Genomic DNA, 12,304 nt, shown 5'->3' on the forward strand with positions numbered 1-12,304 from the left:
ATAAGTACATCTTCATGCCTCAACTAGCAGCAGACTAATATCTTGCTGTGTAACATCTCGCCGTGTAATGTGTCGCCATCAACACACAGACACCAGGTCAGGAGGTGAAACCACTGACCCGTCCAGAGGCTCACAGTGATCTGACTCCAGCAGAAACTGGAGCAGCTCCCTCTCTGCTCTGTCACAGCCTCACTGCTGCCTTCATCCCCCTGAGGTTTCCTCTGCTCACACACAATGCAGGCCTCGCCAAGCCACAGCGGGGTGGCAGAGGATGGTGACGGCGGAGAGAGGAAATAATTAGGCCATGCAGCTGAGGCCTTTATAAAAGTTAATAACCCAGCTCACAGATGTTTGTGTTACACTGCCAAACTGAGAGTGTGTGTGTGTGTGTGTGTGTGCGTGTGTGTGTGCGTGTGTGTGTGTGTGTGTGTGTGTGTGTGTGTGTGTGTGTGTGTGTGTGTGTGTGTGCGCGTGCGTGTGTGTGTGTGTGATGAATGGAGGTGTTGTTGCTCAGAGCTCGTTCCCTCTCTCCAACAGTGCTCAGTTCACTTCCTGCTGCTTACTGATAGAAACACAGACTTTAATCCAAACACCAGAAAACCAGTGGAAACCAGTGATGGTGTTTATGCGGGTGACCACAGCTCAGTGGAGCTGCACCAGTGACATTTCATCTGTATTTTTTATAACCTGGTTTTATTCTGTGGCTCAGTAACTTCTGTCAGTGACTCAGCTGCTGCAGCATCACTTAGAGTAATAAATAATTTCTCTCTGTCTGTGCTGTCTCAGATGTAGATGAGTGTCAGGACCAGCGGGTCTGTACCAGGGGCCACTGTCTGAACACTGAGGGCTCCTTCATCTGTCAGTGTGGGCCGGGCTTCAGAGTGTCAGCGACAGGACACCAGTGTGACGGTAGGACGGAGTCCATCATTGAGACAACATGAACAGGTGGAAACACCAGTGAGTCAGTCTGTAGGAAAATGATTTATAAGATATAGTTTAAAGTAAAATATATTTTTTCTTGGGATCATTTTTCTTAGGTGTTTTTTTTTCATCTGTTAAAGCAAGCTTATAAGAGACCAGGGTTCGAGTCCACCAAACTGGTGAAATACTGTGACAAAAAAACAAACATATATGACAGAGTAGACAGATGATAACATACAACACACTAGTGACCTAGTGTGACAAAGGAACACAAATAGAGGTCTCATCAGGGGACAGGACAGCTGGGACGGGTCAGTGCAGGCCCCTCCCAACCTTCTTTCTCATTATATATTCATTTGTTTGATTTTTATTTTTTTAGTAGTTGCTTTGGGGGGTTGAGGTCCTGAATGATTTTAGGTCTTAGAAACCTAAAAAAATTATCCTGGCAAAAAAAAAAAAAAAAAACTCTTCTTGCCTCTCTGGGCTTCCATACATATGGGATATTAAAGGGAGTGCTGTGCCTGCCTCAAAAATGACATCTTAAAGCTCTCAGCTTTAACATTGGAAACATGGATTCCAGTTCTACTGAAGAGGTTGTATATGTATCTTCATAAACATGTGGTGGACCAGAGCTCTGTAATACTGATTCTCCTGGCTTCATCAGGAGCCGACATGGAAGTGAGTAGAGAACTGGAGTGAGCTGCTGAGAGCTAACACCAGCTAACACTGTTCAACAGTACTGTGAGGCTGCTGTCACATGTCAGGATATAGTGTTGGTTGTCTCATACTGAGAGGAGTATTGATATCAAACCAACTCCATCACTTTAACTGCAGTTCCCATCAGGACCACCACACAGCTCACAGACAGGTGCTTCATTATGAAGTTCTCAGCCTCGGGTGTTGTCTGTTACATCACAAACTGCATTAACATCCTATAGAAATATACACTGATCCCGTTCTATCGTATTCATGGATTTCAGGTACAACAGTAACTGTTGTTGTTGCACTACACATGTAGATGAGATTTATCCTCAGCACAGCTCACAATAAAAGAACTTTTCATTGTTTATGGTCAAATAAAAAAAACGCCAGCTGACTCATTTAAAATGCCAGAGGTATTTGTCCACTGGATCTGAGGCCTGACTGTTGACCAGGGCTCATGTTCACAAGTCATTTCTCTCACCACTCTGAGTTCTCCTGAGTCGACTAAAAATTTCTAACTTGGGGTGGTGTTTAGCTCAGGGGGTAGAGCACCCACCCTATGTGTTGAGGCCATAGTCCTCACTGCAGGCGGCCCCGGTTCGAGTCCCACTCTGAGTGGCCCTGTCCTGCGTGTCCTTTCCCATTTCCTGTCTCTCTCAACTGCCCTATCAATAAAGGCCAAAAAAATAATTTAAAAAAAGAAAGTTTTGAATTCTCCTCACTAAACTGCTGAGACCAACCAAAACTCCCAAGCTCAGACTGAGACTCTGGACAAGCTTGTTGGAAGCACCACAGTGATTGGTTGATGACAGACTGGTCTGTGCAGGTGAAAACACATGCCCAACATCCTGCAGTGATAATAAAGAAATAAACCAATCCAGATTCAATAATTACAGATGATTATTCTGTTAGTAAAGTAGTGGATTGAGTCACATAATAAATAACATGTATGGACTGAGTGAAACTGCTTCTCCCTGATGAGCAGATGACCCAGCTGCCTCTGGATTCTGGGTAGTAAACCATTTGACTCCCCTGGTTCTCTGACCTCTCAGCCTGTGATAGAAGAATGGAGCCTGTAGATGTGGATACATACTAAACATGTAGAGAACACGTCAAACCTGATGGTTCTTTTTTTTTTTTTTTTTTTTATTGAGGGAACTCTGCCCCCAAGTGGATAAAAAGATACACAAAGATTCAATGTACTCTCTTCAAAGTACTTCTACTATACACATCATCAAACTTTAAGTGTGTGTGTGTGTGTGTGTGTGTGTGTGTGTGTGTGTGTGTGTGTGTGTGTGCGTGTGCGTGGAGAGACTGAACATACATGTGGGGATAATGGAAATAACAGTGATACTGACAGTGATAAAATATATTAGATAAATAAATGTTTAGATGTTGGTATATTATTTACAGGTGAAAAGAGATGAATGGTATCTGTGTAGAGTTAAGAATCTAAGTTAAAATCTGTGGTTGGGGCCTTGATGGAGGTTTAGAGTGGTCAGATAGTAGATTTTTCCAGGTAGCTGTACAGAGTGATGTGTTGGATTTGTAGTTAGGGTTGCTGTTGGATTGATCTCCGGTGAGACATGGTGAGGGGATGGTGGGATGCAGTATTATGTGGTATGTAGCTCCTCTGTGGCTGGTTCTGTTTGTATGAGCTGTATATTTGTGTTAGCTGATCTGGTGAAGATGTTGCTGCAGATGTGGGTCCAGAGGTTGGGGGTGATGTGAAGGTCTCAGGACCCCCAGTTGAGTGGGTTTGAAGGGTGGTGAAGGGAGAGGGGGGAGGCATTGAGATGGCGTCCAGCTAAAGACTGAGGTCTTGGGTGAAGTCTGGAGGAGGAGGCAACGTGGGCTGGAGTTCTGGTCTGGCTCATGTTTGTGAGTGTGTGTGTTCAAAGGACTGATGTGTGTGTGTGTGTGTGTGTGTGTGTGTGTGTGTGTGTGTGTGTGTGTGTGTGTGTGTGTGTGTGAGTGCGTGTGTACGTGCATGTGTGTGTTTTTCAGATGTGGACGAGTGTGTAGAGGAGGCTCGGTCCTGTGAAGCTGTAGGAGAGTGTGTCAACAGCCTCGGCTCCTACACCTGTACCTGTCCACAGGGATACCAGCAGGTCAATGGCACCAGCTGCAGAGGTGAGACCCCTCACCCCACCCAAACCAAAACTGTTGGTTACAGTAACACAGTGTGTGTAGAGCTGCTCAGATGAACACACACCTCTCATCGTGTTTCTGTGTGTGTCGTTCCAGATGTTGATGAGTGTGTGGACGAGCCAGAGCTCTGCTCCCCCAACGGAGACTGTCTCAACACACAGGGGTCCTATCTGTGTGTGTGTGAGAGTGGATTCACCGCCAGCCTCGACACACCCTCCTGTGATGGTAGACACACACACACACACACACACACAGGTTTGGGTTTAATTAGGTAGAAGTGTAACATATTTAATTCTGACTGTCCTGATCTGTCAGGGTGAATAAACTTCTCATTTTCTCTATAATCTCAGGTTCTCTGTGTTCTCATGTTCTCTGTGCTCTCAGGTTCTCTGTGTTTTCAGTTTCTCTGTGTTCTCATGTTCTATGTTCTCTGTGTACTCAGGTTCTCTGTGTTCTCAGGTTCTGTGTTCTCAGGTTCTCTGTGTTCCCTGTGTTCCCTGTGTTCTCTGTGTTCTCAGTGTTTGTGTCAGTTCATGAATGCAGCCTTGTGGAAACTGAATTAACCAACATGAAGAAGATAAAGTCAGTGATGATGATGATGATGTTTCATAGTTTAAGTGAATCTGTAAAACTGTTGGTTTAGACTCAGTGACCCCCCCCCCCCCCCCACCCCCCCAATATAGAATTTGTAAATATCAGTTTCCTTATCTCCTTTCCTCTGCTCTACCCTCTCATCACATCAGTTTCCTTATCTCATTTCCTCCGCTCTACCCTCTCATCACCTCTTAAACAAGACGATGAAGATGAGGGAAAGTCTTCACTCCATCTTTTCTAACCCATGGAGGGAGCAGCCTCCTCTGAGCAGAGCTGGGTTCACTGCCTCAGAAAAAACAGAGGAAAAGAAACAGATGGAAGCCTCTAAGCTGGCTGTCTAGACAAGGAGGGATATTTGTTACTCTCTACCTCATGATTTATGCAGGGGCTCAGACTCTAGTGTGTGTGTGTGTACGTTATGAAAACAGTTCAATAAGGAGAGATCAGCTGGAAGTGTCTGAGGGTTTGGAGATTAAGATCAGGACCCAGTGGATCAGGACTGGAGTCTAGATGCAGGTGGTGGAGCAGAGTCAGTGGGTGGATGGAGCACAAGGTCAAGGTGGAGGTGGGGAGGAGGTGGGCTTTATAAATGGTAAAGAACCAAGGACTGAGTGGCTCAGTGATGGAGAGATGAAGCTTCATGATCCAGTTCAGCAAAGGTTCATTTCTGATGCTGAAGTTAACAGAGCGACACCTACTGGACAGAATGTGCGACAGGTTTGAATATTTAACTCAATATCAGGGAAAACGTGGTTGTATTTTTATTTTCAACAAACCTTTGTAGAAAATACTGAAAAGACAATCCACATATGTCTGAGTATAAATTATATTTGAATAAACCTAAAGCTCCATCCAGTCTAAAGGCAGATGTCCATGTGTTTGTGATTATAAAGCAGGTCTAGGTTCTATATTAATACTGTGAAAGTATCAGAGCCTCAGTCCACAGAGAAATGCACACAGCCTGTATTCAGAAACTGAGCCTTAAAACCAGCCGTCAAGACTTCTGGAACTTTGTGATGTCACAACAAAGCAGTCACCACCCGCAGCCATGCCCAAGCCCTGCCTACCTGCACCCACCATCCAACCTTGCAGGATTTGGTTTCTCTGAGTGTTTACCTGAAATCTGCTATATTTTTATTGGATCACTCAGAAAACAGTCAGCTAATCAGAAGAGAGGCTCAGAGCCTAATTTCTCTCTTATATACACCATCAATAGTCTCTCCATCATTCAAACTGCCGCCTAAAGCAGTTACATGGTACAGACAGGAAGTGAGGCGTCACGCGTCACCAGTTAAGTGTGAACTGATCACCAAGCGCTCAGCTGAACTCGTCCTCTCAGGACACATCAGAGACTCACAGAGAACATTAGAGACTGTATGAGACAGACAGATTGACCTGTGGCAGTGAGGCTACAGTTCTTCATTGTTGCTAAAGCTTCATTTCCACATGGACAGATCAGATGGAGATGTATTAACATGTACTGAGGTGGAACCAGGACAGTTTGATCAGACTATGATTCCACTGTGAGGAGATAAAATCACGAATCATGACAGTGAGTGAACAAGCTGAGCATCAAGACGTTTTAATGATGACGTGAGACAAGGTCAGCCGGCTGTGGGAGGGTTTCTCATACACACTGAAGTAGGCTGGATAACGGTCTTTTGGGCCCGAGAGCAACCCTGGAGCTGGAGTCCAGGTTCAGGATCTTGAAGATTTAAAGTTAAAAGAGGACAAAAAGTAGACTGTGGTTCTGTAGCAGCAGAAGTGACTGAGAAAATGAAACAGCTGACCCACAGAGATGTGAAGTAGCAGATCTTCTTACCTGAATGTTTGTCTTTTCTTTACGTGGTCAGTTCTGTCTCAGCCTCTGCTTTCAGTTCACATGTGATTCCTTCATCTGTGTGGAGGAAACACATGAGAACACAGGGGAGGTTGTGTGTTTTTGCAGAGTATGTGTCTGTAATTCAGAGTGTTGTGATGTCAGAGACACAGATGATACAGAGGTGTTACAGATGTGGGTCGAACAGATCGCTCTGACGTGTATTGGTTTGTTCTCCAGACATTGATGAGTGTGGCCTCAACGAGACCCTGTGTGGCCCCCACGGCTTCTGTGAGAACAGACTGGGCTCTTTCAGGTGCCTCTGTGACCAGGGCTACCAGGAGTCCCAGGACGGCCCCGGCTGTGTGGGTGAGTGTTGGTCTGTGTATGATTAGAGCTCACATCATCATATACTTCCTGTCAGGTTGTAGTTTACTGTAACAGTTGATACACAACAGACAGAGAGAAAGTGAATTAGTACATTAATGAAACACAACATCACAACAACATGTGTCACTACACCTTCATTTGTCAAATACAACATGTGCAGTCGATGTCAGACACACAGCAGGGATGATGTGTTTCTATATTCAGTTATAGATCAGTTATTAATCAGTTAGTTATAGATCAGTTATAGAGCAGTTATAAATCAGTAATAAATCAGTTACAGTGGTACAGTGATTTTAACAGATTGGTGAGCAGAACCAGCAGCCAACTACCGTCTGATAGAAACTCAGTCTCCAGAGACAACACCCTGCTGCCACCACCAGAGGGCAGTAAATGATATGATGAACAAACAGACATCAGATCCTTCATGGGACAGAAAGCTGTTCTGAGATCAAATGAAGGAGAGATCACTTAATTTCAGGATGGTTCCACACTATACACTAATTATTACACAACTTAACTCACATGTCTATAGGACAAAATGAAGTGATGACATTTTATATCCAAAAGGTCAAAGGTCAACTTCACTGTGACATCATACTGCTCCGCAGAAACACCTCTGATCATTATTCAACTCTAACTCAGGAAGTAGGCTGTGACCACATTTCCTGTAACCTGATTGGTTCTTAGAGGAAACAAGGCTGGAAATCTAGTCCCTGTTATGTCTGATGTAACAGATCCGCTTCAGTTTTCTGTGATGGTTTATGTTTTGCTTGAGCTTCACATGTGTAGTCAGTTTCAAGTCTCTTTCTATGTGTGTAACCACAGTGGTTGTGTGTCAGGCTGTGTGTCAGAGCGTAAAGCATAACTGATCACACCAAACCACCAATACCTGACTTCAGGCTGCCTCAGCTCAATTAAAGCCTCTACTCCCACATTTGATCCATGAGAGGTCAGGAGGGTCTTCTCACTAGGCCTCAGACTCACACTGTCAACTGCTTCACTCTGAAACAGAGCAGGAGGACCGTGAAGGAGTCCTGCTCCTCTCAGAACATCACTGCTGTAAATCAGCAGGTGAATGTTTGGACTGGACTCGACTGGACTGGTCTGGACTGGAATGGAATGGAATGGACTGGACTGGACTGGACTGGACTGGACTGGACTGATCTGGTCTGGACTGGACTGGACTGGACTGGACTGGACTGGGCTGGTCTGGTCATGACTGGACTGGACTGGTCTGGACTGGTCTGGACTGACTGGACTGGACTGGACTGGTCTGGTCTAACAGCTCCTCCAGTGACCTCACAGCTCCTGATCTTAAGGTTCTTCAGAGCCCACATCAGGTAGTGGTTTAATGTGAAGAGGCTGATACACTGTAATAATCATAAACCTGCTCCCGCTCCTCAGATGTGAACGAATGTGAGTTGCTGAGCAGTGTGTGTGGAGAAGCTCAGTGTGTGAACACGGACGGTTCCTTCCTCTGTGAGTGTCCCAGCGGCCAGGACTACAACGTCATGATCGCCAAGTGTGAACCTGTTCCTACAGGTGAGTCACAGACCAGAAAACCTGAGGGTTCAGAGTGAACACATCTCCATACAACAGTCACCTCCTTTAACCAAACTACACTCATGAGAGGATCAGATGAATCCATAGGTACATCCAGGTGTATGTAAACAGTGTGTGTGATGTAATGTCAGGGCAAGTTAAAACAGCTCCTGCAGGTCTGGAATCAGACATTTAACCTTTACTCCACCATCTTCACTTCACACATGTATTTACCTGAAGATGTGGTGGTTTGTGGTGTTGGGCTGGATAGCTACATGACAGAGCCTGTTCCTCAAACACCACTAATCCAGATTAACATGGTCTTATCAGGCTGAACTTATCCTGTTAAATCTCCTCCAGACACAGTGAAGATTGATGTGTTCATCCATGACGGTGTCTGGAATAACAGAGGTCCTGTTCACACCTGTTCATGCCTGTTCACACCAAACAGGTCTGAACAGGCCTGGACAGACCAAGAGCTGAGGTCTGACCAGAGAAAACTGCTCCACATTTTGAAGATGCAGCAGCTACAGTTTTCTGAAAGCGTCTGTGACCTGAAAGATCAGATTGTGTTATCATAAGAGTCAGAGACAGCTGACTGGGGACTGTCTCACATGAGTGACTCCCACCAGGCTGAACCAGCCCCACCTCCCCTCTGATCCATGTTCTCCTGGTTTCAGTATCATCAGTGGAGCGCAAGGAGTGTTACTACCACCTCAACGACGAGAACCTGTGTGAGAGCGTGCTCACCAGCCATGTCACCCTGCAGGAGTGCTGCTGCACGCTGGGAGCTGGCTGGGGTGACAACTGTGAGGTGTACCCCTGTCCCGTCAATGGCACAGGTGAGTTAGAGGGTCAGAGACAGAGAGAGAGTCAGAGCGACGGCAGTATCTTTGAGCTCAGACTCCAGGACCAGAACAGACAGGGTTATCTACTGTAGACCAGGTCCCGGTGCTGAAGAAGTTGGATGTAGACCCTCAAACATCTGTCCTGGTGTCTCTGTGCATGTTGGAAGTTTGAAGTCTCATGTTTAAGATCCTCTTTTTCCACCTTGGTGGTTTTCAGCTCTATATTTGAACCAGATGGATTTTAGTCATTGGACATCTGGATCTGAAGTTATCAAAGGAACAAGCTGAGGAAATGATAGACAGCTCAGCTCCAGCCAATCAGAGACTTCCTGTGTCACTGAAGAGCATCGACCAATCACTGAATTTAAATGTGAAACTGTTTTTCAGTGTTTGTACTGGTTCTAATCAGCTTCTCTGTTTGTTGTGGAGAGGAGGAGACCTCTGAAGTTACAGAGTGTGACTTTAACCTCCATGTTTGTTTTCTGTCCCCTCAGACCAGTTTAACCAGATGTGTCCATCTGGCAGAGGCTTTATCCCCAGTACGGACTCTCTGTACGGAGCTCCCACTGCTGACAGCTACACAGGTGAGACCAGGGTCCTCCCACATGACTTCCTGTCCCACAGCTGAATCTACAGTGTGTGACATCAGTTTAAAATGTTACTTTACATGAAGCATGAAGGTGTAGTTCTGTGTAGTTATCACACCTGTTCACGTCACACCTGTGTCTGCGGACACAGTTTCTAAGACTAAGACCTGTCCTGTTTCCACTTCCTGTTTCCAGATGCAGATGAATGTTCTCTGTTTGGGGAGGAGGTGTGTAAAGGAGGCTTCTGTCTGGACACTGTGGGCAGCTATGAGTGTTACTGCAAGACCGGGCAGGACTACGACCCTGCCAGACTGGAGTGCAGAGGTCAGGGTGTGTGTGTGTATGTATGTGTGTGAGTGACAGAGAGTAACCCTGTGCTTCCTCGTTTGCCTCTTAAACAACCCTGATGATCTGATCATAAACATCTGTAATCTAAATTACAGCTGTGACCTGAAGACCTGCAGGAGTATGTGAGACTCTACCCAGATTTAAACAGGACCAGAGTCGTCTAAAGGTTTCACACAGAGTCAGAGTAACTGGGTGAAACTGAGTGTCTTCACCCTGGGAACAGTACTGAAGTCAACTCACTGGCTTTTTCCAGAGATTTCAAGCACATCTCACTGTCCTCATAGCACTTTGAGGACCTCTCACCTGAGCTCACTTAACTTGTAAACATGGAGGTGACAGGAGAATGAGACAAAGAGCTTTTCCCACAGATTTCAACTGCTCCAGAAAAACAGAGTAAGTGGAATTTGAGTGTAGATAATTTCAGTAAAGTACCATCATTTGGAGGCAACACAGACTATACTCACTCAGGAAGGGGGAAAAAACGTGACTGTGAAGACCATGAGATGTAGTAGAAAGCTCTGGAAAAAAGCTAGTAAGTCAACCTTGAGTTAGAAATTATTATTTCAAAAAAGATTCTGCACACCTGCCTGGAAAGATCCTGCAGAATGAGACTAAGACCTGCAGCATTAACGTTAGCATTAGCATTCGTGCACATAAAGGCTGGACTCACAGAGAACAACGGCTGTCTGGAAAGTCTGGAAAGTGCAAAACCAGCAATGATGAAGAAAATGTAGAAACACTGAAGCAGAATCTGCAAACATCAAATCACAAAACCCCTTAAGGTTTCTACTTAGCTCTGACACTTAAGGTTTAATTTGTCCTTAGCTGAGGGAGTTACACAGAATCTCTTTAAATGTTTCCTTAGTTAAGGAAAAAAGTTAAGTGATTTGCAGCAGTGAAAGAGATTTTACAGGCTAACTGTTTCCATGGAGACCAGTTGTTTGCTTCCATTAGCGCTTGTGATACCTATTCTCCCTTTGTGAAGCTGGTAACACTAAAGTAGTCACTGCTACCTTATCCTCCTGTGGTTCATCAGACGGTCAGAGAGTTTAAACAGTGCTCATCATGTGACCCGGCACATCAAACACCTACACTATACCTGACCAGAAAGATTATGTGACATGAAACCATAGATCAGTAATGATGATTAATAATAAGGGAGCTGGACAAGCTCAACTGAGGAGAGTGAATAAATCGTACAGTGACTGCAGGTGGAGGAACACTTTTGATAAGTTCATGTTCTTCATCTGTCACCATGAACTCATGCAAACACACAACCTCATGCTGAGGTCAGATGAGTCAGAGGAAACTTTAGGGTTTTATTTACTCTGATCACTAAGGTTTAACGGACTTTAAGTGATTCCTTAAGTGTAAGACTAAGATAATGAGAAAACCATAAATACTTCTGTTATTTTGTGTTGTTCTGTTCTGTAGACATCGACGAGTGTGTGGACGAGTCGATGTGTGTCGGTGGACAGTGTGTGAACACAGACGGCTCGTACATGTGTTTCTGTACACACCCCATGGTGCTGGACCCCAGCAGTAACCGCTGCGTGCCCCTGCCCGAGGCGGTCGGTAAGAGAACATGTGTGTAACCGCTCAATGCTGCTCAGACCTTCCTCTGCTTGGAGAGGTCTCGCACAGTGTTTGACTTGTTGTGAGGCCACAACAAGTGTGACCAGTTCAAACCTCGTCTCCTCATCATCACAACTGGAACATCTCAGGCCAACAGTTTCACAACCACCTCATCTCTTTAAAATCTGGAAAAGAGGCTCTGAAAAAAATAATTGTAATGCAGTGAACACCAGCTAGTGTGTGTGTGTGTTTGTGTGTGTTGTAATGCAGTGTGTGTCCACAGAGCCCCACGAGATGGAGCAGGTGGACTACCAGGGGATCTGCTGGCAGACGGTCACAGAGACCAGGACCTGCACCGAGCCACTGGGTCTCAACAGGAAGACCACATACACAGAGTGCTGCTGCCTGTACGGAGAGGCCTGGGGCATGGAATGTGCCCTGTGCCCCCCCAGACACACAGGTACACACCACAGTCACTGTCCTCACTCCAGGTCATTGACTGGAGCCTCCTCCTCTCACCTGTGACATTATTGATTATTGGTGTTATCATTACATCACTCCTTCCTCTCTGTGTCTCTTAGAGGACTACGCTGCCATGTGTAACCTTCCTCTGGGGGGCGGGCGGCGGCGGTATGGTCACGACGCCCTTGCTGCTGGCCCGGTCCATGAATATGAAGTGACAGACTATTCGCCGTCACCTGAGCAGCAGGCCATCCTGCCCTTCTATAACGAGGAGCGTGAGTATTTGTGCACTGAACACAGGACTTTTCTACAACTGGACCAGGTCTTTACGAAGAACATAGTTCTTGTAGGTGACATGGCCGAGG

The 12,304-nt window shown here is 45.7% G+C and overlaps 1 protein-coding gene across 6 annotated transcripts in view; it reads left to right on the forward strand.

Annotated features, from left to right (window-relative positions):
* The window catches only part of ltbp1 (latent transforming growth factor beta binding protein 1), a 116,229-nt gene that overhangs the window by 99,446 nt on the left and 4,479 nt on the right, over window positions 1–12,304 (forward strand). For all 6 annotated transcript variants that reach the window (XM_071481568.1, XM_071481570.1, XM_071481572.1 and 3 more), the window contains 11 exons: window positions 787–909; window positions 3,631–3,756; window positions 3,871–3,999; window positions 6,428–6,556; window positions 7,982–8,119; window positions 8,800–8,961; window positions 9,462–9,551; window positions 9,750–9,878; window positions 11,337–11,477; window positions 11,761–11,937; window positions 12,059–12,214. In XM_071481568.1, coding sequence (XP_071337669.1) covers window positions 787–909; window positions 3,631–3,756; window positions 3,871–3,999; window positions 6,428–6,556; window positions 7,982–8,119; window positions 8,800–8,961; window positions 9,462–9,551; window positions 9,750–9,878; window positions 11,337–11,477; window positions 11,761–11,937; window positions 12,059–12,214 — 1,500 coding nt within the window. The remainder of the gene's footprint in view (window positions 1–786; window positions 910–3,630; window positions 3,757–3,870; window positions 4,000–6,427; window positions 6,557–7,981; window positions 8,120–8,799; window positions 8,962–9,461; window positions 9,552–9,749; window positions 9,879–11,336; window positions 11,478–11,760; window positions 11,938–12,058; window positions 12,215–12,304) is intronic.

The sequence above is a fragment of the Trachinotus anak genome, unplaced genomic scaffold (genome assembly GCF_046630095.1).
Source record: "Trachinotus anak isolate AG129_WGS33_773 ecotype Australia unplaced genomic scaffold, CSIRO_AGI_Tana_v1 ptg000007l, whole genome shotgun sequence".
Lineage (NCBI taxonomy): Eukaryota > Metazoa > Chordata > Actinopteri > Carangiformes > Carangidae > Trachinotus > Trachinotus anak.